This window comes from Podarcis bocagei (genome assembly GCF_964188305.1).
Source record: "Podarcis bocagei genome assembly, chromosome: 11".
Lineage (NCBI taxonomy): Eukaryota > Metazoa > Chordata > Lepidosauria > Squamata > Lacertidae > Podarcis > Podarcis bocagei.
Window position 1 is genome coordinate 4,756,378 of NC_138136.1, and position 18,240 is coordinate 4,774,617.

General features: G+C 41.3%; 1 protein-coding gene across 2 annotated transcripts in view; it reads right to left on the minus strand.

Moving 5' to 3' along the window:
• Positions 1–2,811: 2,811 nt before the first annotated feature.
• The window catches only part of LOC308597752 (guanine nucleotide-binding protein G(q) subunit alpha), a 95,594-nt gene continuing 80,165 nt past the window's right edge, over positions 2,812–18,240 (minus strand). For both annotated transcript variants that reach the window (XM_081213839.1, XM_081213840.1), the window contains exons 6-7: positions 8,671–8,824; positions 2,812–8,043 (exon numbers count right to left, since the gene is read on the minus strand). In XM_081213839.1, the coding sequence (XP_081069965.1) occupies positions 7,853–8,043; positions 8,671–8,824 (345 nt within the window). In that variant the 3' untranslated portion in view covers positions 2,812–7,852. The remainder of the gene's footprint in view (positions 8,044–8,670; positions 8,825–18,240) is intronic.

The window sequence follows — 18,240 nt, forward strand, 5'->3', positions numbered from 1 at the left end:
TGCCAATGTACAATGGGGAGCCCTAAATTGTCCCCGATTGGGCACTGGCAATGGAGGGTTGCCTACTGGGGCTGGCTGCGCTACTGAGTTCCTCGTCATGTGCTGCATGACCAGGTTCCCCATGGAATGGGGTCTACAGAATGCTCCTCTAAAAACTACCCAGAAGGCAGGAACCACTAACTTCAATGTACTGCATGTCTCCATGTTACACTTTATTGAACAGACTGCTATAGATTACCCTTGAGGGCAAATGCTCTTAGATTAAATCTGATAGATGTCCATCAGCTTCTTGAAGCTGTATTTCTTCTGCACTTGAGCTAGTAGTCATCTCTGTAAGTGGTAGTTGCAGTTTCAAGAAAAACGAATTACTGATCACACAATACAAATCTATCACCCTATTAAGTCCACCACCAAAGAAAAAATGTATTCTGCTGTTACTTTTTAAAGAGGTTCTCTAGAAAACCGTTGTGTCACATTCTAGTTTAGTTCTCTATTAACTGCACAATTATGCATGCATGGACATACCTTGATGGTTTTCTGTGTAAACCAATCCATTTTTATTGTGTAGAACAGATGTCCTCCAACGCAGAAAGGAAGATTTGAACCTTTGAGCTGTTACAAATATTTTCAGGATATGTTGCTCTTTACAGAGGATAAAGCACTGCACTATAAGGTAATCATTGGAATAAAGGTATTTATTCCAATATTGTATTTTTTTAAAAAAGCATTTCAGGAGAACAGTAAGCCAAAAGTACTTCAAGAGATGCAAATGTAAAGAAACGAAGATACTGGAGTACAAAATTATGGCCAAAAATGTTGTAATTTTAACTAGCAAGGTCATATGGGGAGGTTTATACAACATTCGTTCATCAAAAACTTTAAATCCCCAAGCCATAGACAATACATGCATTTGAAGGACATTAAGAACAAGTGCAATTTATAAAATACTGCTAAGTTAAAAGTATGAGTCCCACCTGTTAAATCTACAGGTCCTGTAAGGCCAACTTTCAAGATGGTGGTATAAAGACACCATTAACAAATCACATCATATCCTTTGGAAAATTTCTGAGGCAGCTCTATCTTTAAGCTGTCTGGCATTTTAAATCTTTCATTATCTATTTAACTTGTATTCCTTTCCCCATTTTTCAGAACTAGCCTGTTCAAACCAGGGGTGTTGTCTGTAACATTGTAAAAACTACCATCAAATATTAAAATGAGTTGCGCTTATAGCAATAATTATAGTAACAAAATGCATAATTAGAAAGACTTTTGAAAACCATCAGTCAAGGTTGAAGGAAGTCTTAGGCTGTGATAGCCCAAAATTTTGAAATAATGTTTAAAAGGATGCTACGCTGGAAAATATATATAAAAACTAATATAAAATGAGTGACCAATTAGCATTAAGCAATTAACACAAGAAATTTATGGGACCACTCATACTTAAGTGGCCACTAAATAATCCAAATGTAGCAATAATTCCCTTTCAGGATAAAGAAAAACTGTAATTTCTGGATATAATGCAGCCTGATATGGCAATTCCTCACAGTCATGGGAAGCCCAATGTATACATGAATTTTCTTGCCACTTCTGGGTCACTTCAACAAATATTTTAATCAAGTCCCAGAAGAAAGGAAACAAAATAATAAAACCCAGGTACACACCAGTAGGACGCGGGTGGCGCTGTGGGCTAAAGCCTCAGCGCCTAGGGCTTGCCGATCGAAAGGTCGGCGGTTCGAATCCCCGCGGCGGGGTGCGCTCCCGCTGCTCGGTCCCAGCGCCTGCCAACCTAGCAGTTCGAAAGCACCCCCGGGTGCAAGTAGATAAATAGGTACCGCTTACCAGCGGGAAGGTAAACGGCGTTCCGTGTGCTGCGCTGGCTCGCCAGATGCAGCTTTGTCACGCTGGCCACGTGACCTGGAAGTGTCTCCGGACAGCGCTGGCCCCCGGCCAATAGATGTGAGATGGGCGCACAAACCCCAGAGTCTGTCAAGACTGGCCCGTACGGGCAGGGGTACCTTTACCTTTACCTTTACCTTTACACACCAGTAGACACAGAGCTCTGGATCAGGGCCAACTTGATTTGAAGAAAAGTGTGTAATTTCTGAATTAGCATTAGGCTATGCAAAGAATGGAAGATACACATTTAATGCCTAGTATGATGTGAGAGGTATAGGTGTATGTTGGGAGGGCTATTACAGTACTAGGTTATCTGAATGTCTAAAATGCAGCAGTCAGGCATATGCAACATGTTTCATAATTTGATGGTGGCACTGTGATGGAATCCCAAAGACATGAACTGGCTATATGATTAGGGTTCTTTTCTAGCTAAGGTAGGCCATGTTAACATATCAAGAAAAACTGGCCTTGTTCTAGGTGCATTTTGCGAGAGGGAATTTCATTAGCTCAAGCCGTTTCTGAACTCTGGGCGCAGTACTCTGCCTAAGATTTCAGATTAAAACTGCAGAATGGAAGGAAATGAGGACCTTTTTCTGCCCCCCCCCCACTTCCAGCTACTCTCTGAAGACTGGAGAAGAGAGCAGGGGAAAGACCAGGCCATATGAAAATTGAACATAATGTTTTAGCTTCAGTTCATTCATTTTCAGCTTAGCATTCTAGTTATAAAAAAAACTGTGCCTAGACATTCCATTGTTGTGCCCATAACCTAGGTTTAAGGTGCGATTTAGCTCCTAGCTTTCATATCTCAGTTTCTAAGACTGCACACCATTAGTTAAGGAAAAATACTGTTGTAGTTGGCATGAAAAGCTATATATATATATATTTTATAAAAATTTCAAGAAGAGCAACACATCATTATAATTTATTTGGGTACATTTTATTTTTTTCATGTGTGTTAACATTTGATTTTCTATCATTTCAGGCTTTTGTGAGAAATGCAAAACGAATGGGAAAAGTCAATCATTAAGTCAAAAGTAATTTGCATCTTACAACCAAAGGCTGGGAGAGCCTAGAAGTCACTTAATATGCAACCCTTTCCCCTCCCCACGTGATTTCTGTTTGCAAATCATGCAGTCAGTTCCAACCTGATATTCCCACATTTTGTTTTTTTAAAAAAGTCTACTCCACTTTCAAACTCGGGGTTGGGGAAAAACTATACTAATGTGATGGCATAACTAAAAACAAACAAACAAACAATTCCCATAATCTTGGCAATCAAAGTAGTTTTGAAGAATAAAAAATGAAATGACCTTGATCATGTATTTATCCTTCATATATCTGGAGAGCGCCAGCCATCTTGTGAGAAAAGCAAGTTTTACATGTTGGTGTTTTTAAGCTACCCATGAACATCTCATATATTAATAAGTTTTATGTGCTAGGACACAATTCTGCTTCTTCTGCACAAGCCCCATTGAGTTGAATGGGAGCTGCACTTCCTCAGCTCCTACGATCTCTAAAAGGGATTGTGCACAACTTTATAGCTAGAGGACAGCACTCCTAATGAGCTTAAGGGCACACACTTCCAAGCAGCTTCCTTTTGGTCCATTTACGATATGCCATGTTACAATGCTTTGGCAAATATACACATCTTTTTCCTTTTGTTAGCTTTCTTCCAGCTCCCTGCTAAGAGGCACTAATGTCCGGGCTCAAAACCTGTAAGGCATAGCAGAAAACAACCAGCAGTTTATGAAAGAAAAATACATCTGAGCAGTATAACTTACACGTGGGAAGAGCAGTGTCATTTCAAAAGGAAAAATAGCGGCTGTGAGGAACTGGCACATGGCAATGTTGTAATGGCAATTTAAGGGAAGCTTGCCTCAGCACACCAAAGTCCCCTTCTTTCAACCAACAAGATGATCCAGTGCTCTAAACATTTGCCACAAGTCTTAACTTTTCCTAGAAAATGCTAGTGGAACATCTTTGTAATACAATGAGGAGACATAAGTAAACTTTGATTCCTTGTTATACAAGTTTTAAAACTCCCCCCACCAGACCCATAATAATAATAATAATAATAAAATACTGTCACCCCAAATAATCTTTTAGACTCCTCCATTCTTTCCTTTCTGTAGCTTATTTAAAGAAAAGTGTATCAAATTAAATTGGAGTGGTCAATTTATTCCCTGTTAAAGAGAAAGAATGTTGTCATGCATTCTCGCATTTAGTGGGAAGAGAAATCCAGGACTGAGCAGAGGCCACCAAAATTAATGCACCACAACCCCCAGGGAAGGCCCCAAGTGCCTGGTCAACCACATAAAGATCTGGCAGACCTTGCTTCAGATCCAACATCTGCTATAGATTTGTCACATAGCAAGTCACTACTTCAAGGTGGCTTCAGATGAGACAGGTAAGCACAGCTAGCCCAATGTGTGTCACTTCTGCATCTGGCTGACACAGATTTTCATCTTCTCCAAAAAGAATCTTGCGCAGCAAAGTTTCACAGTCTGACTGAGCTTTTTTGTCTAATTCAATGCTATTTGGAGATCCAGTTCCCACAAATGTCCTACTTTATTTAAATATTTTGAGGAGACCACAGTACAAACTGAAAATAAAATGCTATTATAAATGATAAATAATAGTGTGGGAACATACTTTAGCTTGATAGAAATGAATGGCAGCTGCGTAAGCAACAGTTCCTCCTGTATTATATCCGTTGTTTTATATAAAAATTAGGACAGATTTCATAATGTTGTTAGTAAAGACTTAAGTATCATTTCCTTCCCATTCCACCCCATTTTAGTGTCTTTTCACATTCTATGCCTATCATTTATAGTTCTGCAACACAGAATACTTTTTAGAGCTGTATCAGTGGTAATTTTGCTATATGTTTAAAGAAAGGCACAACCTTTCAAATGTTACTCAGTTGGGTCTGACAAACTAAATTCTGGAATACGGCATATTTAGGGAAGTAGTAATGTATGCACAATAATTTTATTTGCATAATGAATTGAGGTGGCTGTTAAAACCATCTCATAAGGGCCCCCATCACATACAACCATTTCTGTATCTCAACTTCTCATCATATGTACACAATGATATAGGCACACATGTGCTCACCACACATGGGAGTATATTAGTAGTATATATATGTTTGTCCCTACACTGAAGAGATGTTCATGTAGGGAGACTGGCATGTGTGAAGCAGCACAAGAGTGGAATCAAACAGTCCTTCCTGCTCATTTTGTTGTATTTGGAGATCGATGAGATCCACACTTGTGAATGGGTTCAATATACACCAAGTTGTCTCATCGCCACACACACAAAAGACAAGGCCAAGAAATTAGCAAGTTTGCCAGTCACACAGTTTCTGAACAGTCAGAAGTGTGTTGAACTCACACAAAATTGGTACCATATAGATCTCAACTATATGGTGACTGTAGAGTATAACCTGGTGGTTAAAAGAAGAAGAAGAAAGTTTGCAAAGTCAGGGAGGTAAACTAACCTTCTTTTCATTTACCAGAATCAATGCAGCCCAGCAGCACATTTTCTTCTAAGAAAGCTACCTCAAGAGGGAAACCTTCTGAAAACTTGTATAGAAACATTGATGACTTTGTGTGTGCGTGCGTGTTTTCAGTCCACTTCTATTCAGGCTGTGCAAATGATTTGACACAGCGCGATGCTAGTACCGCTCTGCACTATAATAATTATTTTTGTAAATAAAAATAAAAAACCCTAGTCAGAAATAAACTGACAAAAAATTACATTCTTCTCTCTTAAAAAAGTAAATAAAATAACATTATTTAAAATGTGAATTATCTATAAGACATACATTACAATTACATAGATACATATCAATACAGCACATTCAATCTGCCAAAAATGAATGATTACAAAGCCAATATGGATGCTGCCATATATATATATATATATGTTTGTTTTGTTTTGTGTGTGTGTGTGTGTGTGTGTGTGTGTGTGTGTGTGTACAATGATTATAGCATTCATAATTGCACTATACCTACAACCATTTTTAAATTACAAGATGTTTCATTATGAGGGAACAAAAGCAGCTCAACTTTTCATTAATTTTAATGGAAAAAGTTAAGTGTGAACGGCATCTCATTAGAAATCATTGAGAAGCATCCACCAAGCACGGGTGCACTAACACTCATGCTCATTGTAAGTGGGAATCTTGCACCAGTGCCACTGAAAATAATGCTTGGTAGATTGCAGCCATAGTTAAACTTTGGTACTAAACTAATACACCAGTCTCACTGCCCCTCTGCCACAAATGCTGCTGCTGAGCTACAGTTTCTACTAAAGGGCTGCAACATGGCATTTTAGAAAAAGTTAGGGTTAGGGTTAATTTCTCATATGCTCTTTCTAACCTTCATACACAATTTTGCAATCTGACAGTAATCTTATTTACACAAAGCCTAAAAATTATCTTTCAATCCATGATGTGAAAGAGATACCCATCAAGACATACACAGTCTTATCTCTCCACCCTTTATATTGTTAAAAATAGGTATACTTACAATCCCATACATGTCCACTCAGAATAAATTGCTCTCAATGGGAAATGTGCATAGGACTGCAGCCTTCACCTTCCAATATGATTTTCCCCAGTCATTTCACATATAATAACAATTCTAAGGCCAGGTCCTATTTAGAAATCCCCAAATAAACCAATTAAGCAACCACATCAAGGATGTTGTACTTCCAATTCTGTGTTTTTCAGTTAAGAAGAAGAAAGAAATACTGTGGAATGCTATGTCACCTAGACAAGAGTAAAACTGACTTTGAATTAGCAGACCATATGTATGTAGCACCAAATAACATTTTCACTTCACTCACACTGCAGTGGTTTTTTGGCATTGACAAAGGAATGCTTCCCAATACAAACAGGAAACAGAGAAGCTGAACTCTAGCTGCTTAAACATTTGGCTGTCATCTGGAACAGACAGATCCCCAATCAGTTAACTTGACCTTTAAAATCAGTAACTTACACTTCCATTTTTTTTAAAAGCCAGATCTGGCAATGTCAAACTTGGTAGACAGTAAGAATAGGCTTGAAATGGTGAGAGAAATCGAGAAGGTCTGATTAATTAAAACAAAAAACAAAAACTTCCAGGTTACTTGTAGTGTCCATGACATCTGTTTGGCATCTGTGATTAGGACGCAATAAAAAAAGGGGGGGAGGATAAATTTTGTTATGGCACATGGAAATTAAAAAAGCTATCCTATTTCCTTATTTGCTTTTGTGTCTTAGTTGTTTGTTATTGTGTTCTGCACAGTTTGCCATGAGAAAATTAAAGGTAAATTCTGTAACACTGCTACAATTCATGTTGCCACTGAACAACACTCCCGGGCCTTCAGTGCAAAGACAGTACCAAGAAGCAGATGTATTTGACATCTCTGCCAAAAATTAAATGAAAAACAAAAGAAAGTTAAGCACATCAATATTTTTGATCCTTCCAAAAACTAGTTGCTGAAAAATCAGAACAACTGATGGCTTAAATTCTAGAGACGGCTTTTTGCTGACCATATCACTATAGAGGAAATGAAAGAATGAAACTTGGGTAAAAGGCCACTGTACCTCTTAAGACAAGAGGGGAGAGACACCAACTTGATTTTGCTTCAGAAAAAACAAAGACCATCCAAGTCCCTATCCTTTGTGAGTGCACGACTGAGAATTTAACACACATCGAGTCACAAGGTTTTGACTTAAAAAATGAGGAAATGTGCTGTGAATGTAGTTCAGCATCTTTTGTTTTTTCCTCTGCAAAGTTTAAATAAAATCATAATATTTACTATAAACCCTGTGAACATTCACAGAGTCCAGGCCAGTAATAAATTAGTATTATGCAGATTGTTTTCACAGATAATACAGTCCCTCTTGAATATCTTCCATTGCCCAAAGGGGGAATAAGGGGTGGTAGAGACTTTAGAGGCACAGTTAGACCAAGTTGTACTCCTTCAGGTTCAACTGTAGGATAGTGTCTTTGACAGCAGCAAAGACAAAGCGGATATTCTCCGTGTCTGTGGCACATGTGAAGTGGGAGTAGATAATTTTTTCGCTCTCCGGATTCAGGTCAACAAACATCTTCAGGATGAACTCCCTTGCTGCTTGTGCATCCCGCTGAGGTCCTGTTATAATAAAAACAACACCAACAGATGTTCAAATTAGAAAGTGATAAATGTTGGAAATGTAAATAGACAGTAGGAACATTCTACCATATGTGGTGGTCTTATAGTGTTATTTAAGACTATTGGGAATTAATCCATAATGAATTGAAAAGAAATGTTTAAAAGATCCTTTCCTAAAAACCCAGAAGCTTATCTTCTAGGTATAATAATGACAGACCCCCCCCAAAAAAAAACAAGTGAGTCTACTGATGTATGCGACCACGGCTGCACGAATTTTATTTGCACAAAAGTGGAGAACAGATGCATTTCCAGCAAAAGAGGAGTGGCATCATAAACTGTTGGAATATGCAGAACTAGCGGGTATGACTAATAGAATAAGAAACACAGATTTTAAAAAACATAAAGAGGATTGGATGTTATATATAGAATACATGAAAAATTATTATAATAAGACAATCAACCTAGCAGAATGATGTAATTCAGCAGCGTAAGTTATTACATGAGAGAAAAATTTAGAAGAACAAGATGAAAGGATAGGTTGGGAACAGAGAGGAAACCATGGAAGGAGTGGAAGGGAAGTATATGAAAAGAAGTTTACTTGTCTTAGGAAGCCGGGTTCTCTCTTACCATCATACTCTGGGAAATAGTCAACTAGATGTGAGTACATTATTTTCTCTTCTAGAAGATCTTTCTTATTTAAGAACAGAATGACTGAAGAGTTCTGAAACCAGGGATATGTGATAATTGTCCTAAACAATGCTTTGCTTTCCTCCATTCGATTCTGAGAGGGAAAATACAGAATTAAATGAGAGAATAACACAATTCATACATACATGTTAACTATAATAAATGTTCCAAGGGCATAATCTGTAAATTAAACATATTGTATTAGGTAACATTCTCAAAAAAATGTAGCTCTGATTACATTATTGGACTCAATGCAGTGAAAGAGCCTTTTTGGTGGTAGCACAGTATCTGTGGAACGACCTCCCCTACTGAAGTGCATCTTGCCTAAACTTTTTGTCAGGCTTTCAAAGGGTTAAGATTACGATGCTTTTTAAAAATGCATGTGTGTGTGAGAGAGAGATTTGTTGTAAATTGGACTTTGACAGTTTTTGGTGAAGAGCTGTATGGAAATATCTTAATAAATCAATTAATTTAATCAGACATGAGCTGGGGGCTTGCATGCTCCCTCTTCCTCTCTTCTTGCACAGGACTTCATTTTCTTCCTTAGCACTAACAATGGTTTGCTATAATGTCTCACGCAGCCGGCTATGCTTAGCATTCTTCCTCCAAAACCAGATCGGAAACCCACTTCCCTTGGTTTGGAGCACAAGCACCAACCTCCCCACTCTCCCAGCTACTCTCTGAAGACTGGAGAAAGGACCCTCTTAAGAGTATTAGGGGACCATGTGAAAATGAACATATTTTAGCCGCAGTTCATTCAGTTTATTCATTTTCAGATTTGTATTCTTGTTATTAAAAAAGCAAGCCTAGACATTCCTTTGTTGCACCCATATCCTAGCTTTAAGGTTCCATTTAGCTCCTAGTTTTTGTATCTCAGTTTCTAACACCGCTAGAAAGTAGATAGGCTTTTCTTTTTGTAAATTATGCCAAGCAACAAGCTGTGAAAATAACTTAAGAGTCAACATTCCTGCCCAAAGCAGATCTCCCATTAACCCCAAGATCTCAAGCATACATTACCATAAAAGACAAAACAAAATCCACAGATGACATGTACAATACTGTATAAACACACACTGTACATACATTTAATGACTACATAAATATGCCATGTGAGTAAAGTATGTGAGGTTCTTGGTGCCTCAGCATATACTTTATCAATACAGTGAATTTGCTGAGCCTGGCTCACTTATCTTATTTCTCTCTGCCCCCACCCTCGCTGGGATCCTGCAGGTTCCCAAACCAAAGAGATGTTCAGTACAACAGAGGTGCATGATCTGGCCCTATGTAGAGAAAGTACGAGCTTTTCTCCTGAATATTTTAAGCATAATTCCTGACACTAGCCAGTGGAGACTACTAATTCTAACTTAAGCAGATGTGAGATAAGTTGTTTTGATTCAACCAGAACAATGAAAATAAAGAAACTGTCTTAAGATGTAAATGAAATATTATCTTGACTACAAACTACTGTATACACAATATGCATGCCAAAGAACATTGAATTGTTCATCAGAGTAAACATTATTCTTCCATTTACTTATATACTGCCACATCTACAACCAAGGGCTTTTAGAATGTTGCATTCAAATAATAGTCACCTAAAGTCTTAAAGCTCATCTCAACTAGGTACTTTATTTCACATTTATAAAAAAATAAATCCCACAAGTGTTACACTGCTTACACACAGTGATATCACTGCTACTCATTATTCCTGGTATGGATGCTGGTCCTTGATAAATAAAGTAATTGTGATGCATAAGGAAATCATAGTATTTAAACTGTTTCACTTTTACTCAGATGTTGCAGAACTAAACTGGATTCGAAACATTGGCAACTTGAGAAGTGATCTTGCATCAGAAACCATCAATTTCTCTATGCATGGTTGTAACACAAAAACGGTTTCTGAAGCCCAGAATACTGACAGGTGGCTTCACGCGAGCAGGGAAGATTCCTAAAATCTTACCAACTTCTAGGGGGGCTCAAAAGATAACACTGAAAGCAGCTGTGGAAAAAATGTTTGGTGTAGAAACAGATTTAGTTCTTGTATCTAATTAAAAATTTTAACAGCTAAAAGAAATGAAGCAGACTCAGGCAGGGAGCCAACCAACCAATAAAGAGGATGTCAATGCAAATCCAGAAAATCCACAGCAAAAATTATGAACAGCTGGCTGATGATCATGCAAAAAATGTGGAATGAGCACCCAAACCTCTCAACACCCAGTCATCATTTTGATGCTTAGTCAACTGAATAAAGAAAAAGTGGCTTATCTACGCTGAATGAAATTTAGCTTGCCGTATTTAAATCAGAGGTTTTGTTCATTAGCTCCACCAGTAATGATTTTACTAAAAAATAACAATGAAAAAACCACACCAGATTCACACATTCAGGTGCGTCACCAGTATCAAACAACTGAGATGCTTCTGGTGTTGTACTTGGGGTGGGGTGGAATGATCTGAAAGCTCTGTTTTTACACATGCAAATTACAGCTGGATTTTATAGTTGCCATGGGAGAGGTTCACACTGGCTGGCAGCCCCCAAGAAGCGTGTGGCGCTGCAGGCAGACTGCTCTCGGGCTATCTATGTGTACCTGAACGTTCCTTTTGTCTGAAGCAGTAGAAAAACAGAGAAGGGTACACTGAAATTGCAGAGGCCTTAGAAGAAATTCCAACCTAGGACCTTATGGAATTTTCAAGAAGTGCAGACACGCAGGAAGGCTACAGAGTGTAGACCAATGTTTCCCAACAGGGGGCCCCAGGTGAAAATTGCATGAATGGGGGGCCACCGCACAAGACTCAGAGGCCACAGAGGTAAGTGAAGAAAAAAGAATCATAGAATCATAGAGTTGGAAGAGACCACAAGGGCCATTGAGTCCAACCCCCTGCCAAGCAGGAAACACCATCAGAGCACTCCTGACATATGGTTGTCAAGCCTCTGCTTAAAGACCTCCAAAGTAGGAGACTCCACCACACTCCTTGGCAGCAAATTCCACTGTCAAACAGCTCTTACTGTCAGGAAGTTCTTCCTAATGTTTAGGTGGAATCTTCTTTCTTGTAGTTTGGATCCATTGCTCCGTGTCCGCTTCCCTGGAGCAGCAGAAAACAACCTTTCTCCCTCCTCTATGTGACATCCTTTTATATATTTGAACATGGCTATCATATCACCCCTTAACCTCCTCTTCTCCAGGCTAAACATGCCCAGCTCCCTTAACCGTTCCTCATAAGGCATCGTTTCCAGGCCTTTGACCATTTTGGTTGCCCTCCTCTGGACACGTTCCAGTTTGTCAGTGTCCTTCTTGAACTGTGGTGCCCAGAACTGGACACAGTACTCCAGGTGAGGTCTGACCAGAGCAGAATACAGTGGCACTATTACTTCCCTTGATCTAGATGCTATACTCCTATTGATGCAGCCCAGTATTGCATTGGCTTTTTTAGCTGCCGCGTCACACTGTTGGCTCATGTCAAGTTTGTGGTCAACCAAGACTCCTAGATCCTTTTCACATGTACTGCTCTCAAGCCAGGTGTCACCCATCTTGTATTTGTGCCTCTCAAAGAGAAGTGAAGAAAACATAAAACAGAGAATTAGAGTAAACAGAGAAGTGACGGTGCTTCCCTGTGGAGGGAGTGCCATGTGCACTCTGCACCAACTTGCTGCCACTTCCTTCTCCCTCCCACTTCCACACTCCAATCCTGCCTGCACCAACCTGCCCATGTCTCGTTTGTCATGGGCAAGGTGTGTGACTGCAGAAGCTTTAGTGTGTGGGACGCTGTTTCTTTGTGCAAGTATTACTGTGAAAGGAAGCATGTTACTGCATGCAAGAGGTAACACAGCCTAACCTGGAATCACCTTAACATACTGGACAGAGGGGACAGCAATAGAACCAGATATAAAAAAGCTTGTTTCTGGTCATCAAGCACAAGGGTCACATTGATCGAGAAATACTTAAAGTATAAATTTTGTATTTTGTATAAATTATAAAAATATAAATAAAATATGTTCTATTTACAAACAAAACCTTTACCTTTTTATCAGTAGGAACGCCGGGGGGGGGGGGGGCGGACTGGAAGGAAACAAGGTCGGAAGAGGGCCATGGTTGGAAAAAGGTTGAGAAACACTGGTGAGATTATTTGTAGAAAGAAAGAAACAAAGAAAACTCACAAATAGCTTCTGGGTGCCTTGAAAGTAAAGAAAGCACAACCATATCCGTTGCATCCTAAAGTTTCAATAGGAAAGTGGAACTAGCACCCAGCACTTAAGCCGTGAGACTGTCACCGAATTATTTGTCCCCTTGGATAATTTATGAATGCATTTTCTTTTTTCGTTAACTGATGAGAGACTGAGAAATCTTTTGATACAACACTAACCTGAATGGAGGTTAATACATATATTTATACAATAGTCCAGAGGATTATAGCACCATCTAGTGTTCAAGTAGCGTAAATTAAACGCCACCCTTATTTTTAGCCAACTCACTCCTTGCTTTTTCTTGTAAGACAGTCCTTACATCAACAGGTTTACCACACCTATCAGCCAATCACCCATTCCCACCACCCTTCTGAGTGATACCCCTCCCCATCCTCTCACTATATATAAGGGTCTGGTGACTTCTGTTTCAGTGTATCTGAAGAAGTGTGCATGCACACGAAAGCTCATACCAAGAACTAACTTAGTTGGTCTCTAAGGTGCTACTGGAAGGAATTTATTTATTTATTTATTTTTGTTTTGTTTTGTATTGTTTCGGCCACCCTTATTTGTAATCCACTAGGTGGGATACCTGCTAATCTGGTATCTGTTGCATACCAAAACTTCACTCAATACTGAAAGAAGAATTTGGGTTGGTTTGGGACCCATTTAGACAGACATTTACACATCAACATTTTCATACTACTATTTTAACTTTAGCTTGTCACATTCATCACAAGATAATGGTGTAAGCAAACTCATTTAAACCCAAAGTACACTACTCGTTAGCTATAATATTTCGTTACAACTAATATCTGTCATGTGTGTATGTATCCTATTTTATCCTAAAGGATAAACTGAATCCTTGAGGAAATAAAAGGAATTAAACTACTTTGTACAGTAGGCAGTCACATGAATTCAGTTATTCAAACAGGTAAATTGCTCCTTGTACCTTGCATAAATATGTGAAATCTGAAATTTATGAATGAAAATGGCAAATTTTATTTGCGCGCGCGCACACACACACACACACACACACACACACACAATTCTGCCCCCACAAATATGCAAACCACACAATAGTAGCATACACTTCTCAGTACACTCCAGTATTTCAGTTATCTTGCCTTTTCTGATCAGGATAATTTTGGATTTGAATAAGCTTTAAATCACTCAGTGCAAAATGTCTGAATCCTTTATGGTTTTCTCTATTGAGAGGAATAATATTCTACAAAATGATGTAAGTTTAGCTATTCCAAGTACCAGTGAAATTAATGAACTGAACACACCTGGTATTCTGTCACCTAAGAATCATTCAATTGTTCACAGTATGCCAAACATAAGCTAAAATAAAAAAATTCCTTCCAGTAGCACCTTAAAGACCAACTTAGTTAGTTCTTGGTATGAGCTTTCGTGTGCATGCACACTTCTTCAGATACACATTATTTTGACTATGGCAGACCAACACGGCTACCTATCTGTAACTGAAACATAAGCTAGTAAAAGCTTGCTACTTTCATTCTTTGGCATTAAGCATTTTCACTGTACATCTATATTGAAAAAAAGTATGTCCCATTAAGATTTGTGGGCTTTACAACTAAGGTAATAGAGAACTGAATATTTCACCAAGAGTCATAGAGCAAAGAAAAATTTGAAGTGCATTATCAGGTTAGGGGCAACAAGCAACCCGAAGTACTAACACAGTCTTGAGCCAGAAGGTCTTCCTTTATTAACAACTTTGAGATCCAAAGGACCAGGTGCACAGCCTACGGCTCATTTTAGACTCACAGCTGTCCATGGAGGCACAGGTTGATTCTGTGTCCAGTGAATCTGTCTACCAGCTCCACAAGGTACACCAGCTGAAAACCTACCTGCTTGCACACTGTCTCACCAGAGTAGAGTGGTGCATGCTCTGGTTATCTCCCACTTCAATGGATTGAAAAATGAATTGAAAAAAAATGCTGAAATATACATTTGTTAAGAAACCAGAGGCCTTTCTTCTAGGAATCATAGGAAATGAAATAAATAGAAAGGATTGTAAACTTTTCCAATATGCAGTAACAGCGGCAAGAATATTACTGGCCCAGAAATGGAAACAGGAACAAGTGCCAACATTGGAGGAGTGGAGACTGAAGCTGATGGACTATGCAGAACTTGATAAAATGACAGGGAAGATCAGATATCTACGAGATCAAAAGTTTATCGAGGACTGGGGAAAGCTAGTGGAGTATTGGGGATGTATAAGTGACAATGAAATAACGTTAGTGGCATTTAAAGAAGCTCTGTAAAAACCTAAGAAATATTGTAAGAAAGGAAAACAGGTGTGGAAGGGTATGTTAAAAGGCAATAGAAAATTTAGGAAATGTGTACCGTATTTTTCGCCCTATAGGACGCACTTTTTCCCCTCCAAAAATGAAGGGGAAATATGGGTGCGTCCTATGGGGCGAATGCAGGCTTTTGCTGAAGCTTGGAGAGCGAGAGGGGTCGGTGCGCACCGACCCCTCTCGCTCTCCAGGCTTCAGGAACACATCCGCAGCTTAGGCAGCCCTACGGGAGGTCCAGCAGGGATGTCTAGGCTGCGGATAGCAGCCTGCTGCCCGGCGGGCGGGGCGCCCTGTAGCAGAGCGCCCCCCTCGCCAGGCAGACATCCGCAGCGTGGGGAGCCTTGCCAGAGTTCCCGGCAAGGCTCCCCACGCTGCGGATAGCAGCCTGCCGCCCGGCGGGCGGGGCGCCCTGAAGCAGAGCGCCCCCCTCGCCAGGCAGACATCCGCAGCATGGGGAGCCTTGCCGGAGGTCCCGGCAAGGCTCCCCACGCTGCAGATAGCAGCCTGCTGCCCGGCGCGAGGGGCGCCCTGAAGCAGAGCACCCCCCTCGCCAGGCAGACATCCGCAGCGTGGGGAGCCTTGCCGGAGGTCCCGGCAAGGCTCCCCACGCTGCGGATAGCAGCCTGCCGCCCGGCGGGCGGGGCGCCCTGAAGCAGAGCGCCCCCCTCGCAGGCAGACATCCGCAGCGTGGGGAGCCTTGCCAGAGGTCCTGGCAAGGCTCCCCAAGCTGCAGATAGCAGCCTGCTGCCCGGCGCGAGGGGCGCCCTGAAGCAGAGCGCCCCCCTCGCCAGGCAGACATCCGCAGCATGGGGAGCCTTGCCGGAGGTCCCGGCAAGGCTCCCCACGCTGCAGATAGCAGCCTGCCGCCCGGCGCGAGGGGCGCCCTGAAGCAGAGCGCCCCCTCGCCAGGCAGACATCCGCAGCGTGGGGAGCCTTGCCGGAGGTCCCGGCAAGGCTCCCCACGCTGCGGATAGCAGCCTGCCGCCCGGCGGGCGGGGCGCCCTGATGGAGAGCGCCCCTCGCGCAGGGCAGACATCGGCCAGCCCCACAAGCTCGGGGGACAGCAGGGAGGCGCAGCGCCGCCATCCCGCTGTTCCTCGACCTGGTTCTGTTTCCCCGACCTGCTTTGGGGGGGGGGGAATAAAGGGAATTTTTTTTCCTTTATTTCCCCCCCAAAAAAACCTAGGTGCGTCCTATGGGACGGAGCGTCCTATGGGGCGAAAAATACGGTAATTAAAAAGTTTAATTCGGATGATTGTCAGAGAGGCTGAAGGGAGTCCAAAAATGAGAAAATTTGTTAAGTTGCAATGTATATGTATTTTTCTTGATGAAAATTAATAAAAGATCAGATATATATATAAAAAAAACATTGGCTCCCGGTACGTTTCCAAAAAGAATTCAAAGTGTTGGTACTGACCTTTAAAGCCCTAAACAACCCAGGCCCTGAAGGAGCGTCTCCACCCTCATCATCCAGCCTGGACACTGAGGTCTAGTTCCAAGGGCCTTTTGACAGGTTCTCTCAATGTGAAAAGTGAAGTTACAGCGAATCAGGCAGACGGCCTTCCTGGTAGGAGGGCTGGGTGATACCAGCTTTGCAACACTGTGGTGTATCATCAGCCAAACACCACGGTCTGGTGATATACTGTGATATTTAAAAAACAAGCTGTATTGGCCTCAGCCCACAAGGCACCAGGTGAAACTGCCTCAACTCTCACCGCGGGAGATGAGGCGGTTTCACCCCAGTGCCTCACAGACTGGGACAAAGCAGCTTGTTTGCATGGCTCAACTGGGGCATGGGAGGGCTCCCAATCCCCAGCTGAGCCAGCCCTGGTGCTCCTCCTGCTCACGTGCAAGCCTGGGCTGGGGGCTCCTTTAATTGCTTGGTGTGCTCCCCTCAGCTGAGCAGTTTCATAACTTATGAGAGCCAGCGCTGGGCTGAGGTATCCTTTAACTCAGAGTTTCCCAAACTTGGGTCTCCAGCTGTTTGGGGACTACAACTCCCATCATCCCTTGCTAGCAGGACCAGGTGTCAGGGATGATGGCAACTGTTGTCCAAAAACAGCTGGAGACCCAAGTTTGGAAACCTCTGCTTTAACTGCTCGGCTGAGGGGAGTGGCAACCGCGCACCCCAGAGCAGAGGGATGCAAAGATGCAGAGGGAGGAACAAGATGTATCGGCGCCTCAGCGATACAGCTTGTTTCTCCCTCTGTGCCGCATGAGGGCAGAGTGGGGTGGCAGTTTCACTCAATGGTGTATCACTGGTGAAACTGCTGCCACTCCTGAGTCCCTCTGCTAGCAGCACCCACTAGAGGAAGTCAAGATATACCGCTGAGAGAAGCCGACGTTCTGGTCTGCTCCTCATACCAGTCCTGGGTGATATACTGGTGATATATATTGGTATATATTGGTATATATTGGTATATATTGGTATATATTGGTATACCACCCAGGCCTACTCGGTAGAGGCACTCACCCTGTGAAATACTCTCCCATGAGATGTCAAACAGATTAACAACTGTATGACTTTTAGAAGACATCTGAAGGCAGCCCTGTATAGGTAAGCTTTTAATGTTTGATGTTTTATTGTGTTTTTCATGTTTTGATGGAATCCACCCAGAGTAGATTGTTGTTGTTAGGTAACAGATTCTTGTATTGCTGTTACTTTGCATGAACATATATATGTATTTGAAGCTGTATTATACAGAAAAAGGCCCACTTGTTGCCCAGCACAACAAGCAACAGCTTTCACGATCTCAAACACATGTTCTTCCTAGCATACAAAAGAAATAAAGCCAGACAAAACAGGTATGAAATCATCCTTTTTTCTTTGGCCACTAAGGACTCTCAACTTATTAGTTATTGCCCTGCTGGAAAACTATCCCATTATGAAAAAGAGATTTCCCCCCACATTGCTAGTTAAGTGTCTTCAGTTATGTCACATTTTAAGTTTGTGTTCCAGGAAATTCTTAAACTCATTTGGTTAACAGGTTCATATCTGAGCAAAATTTT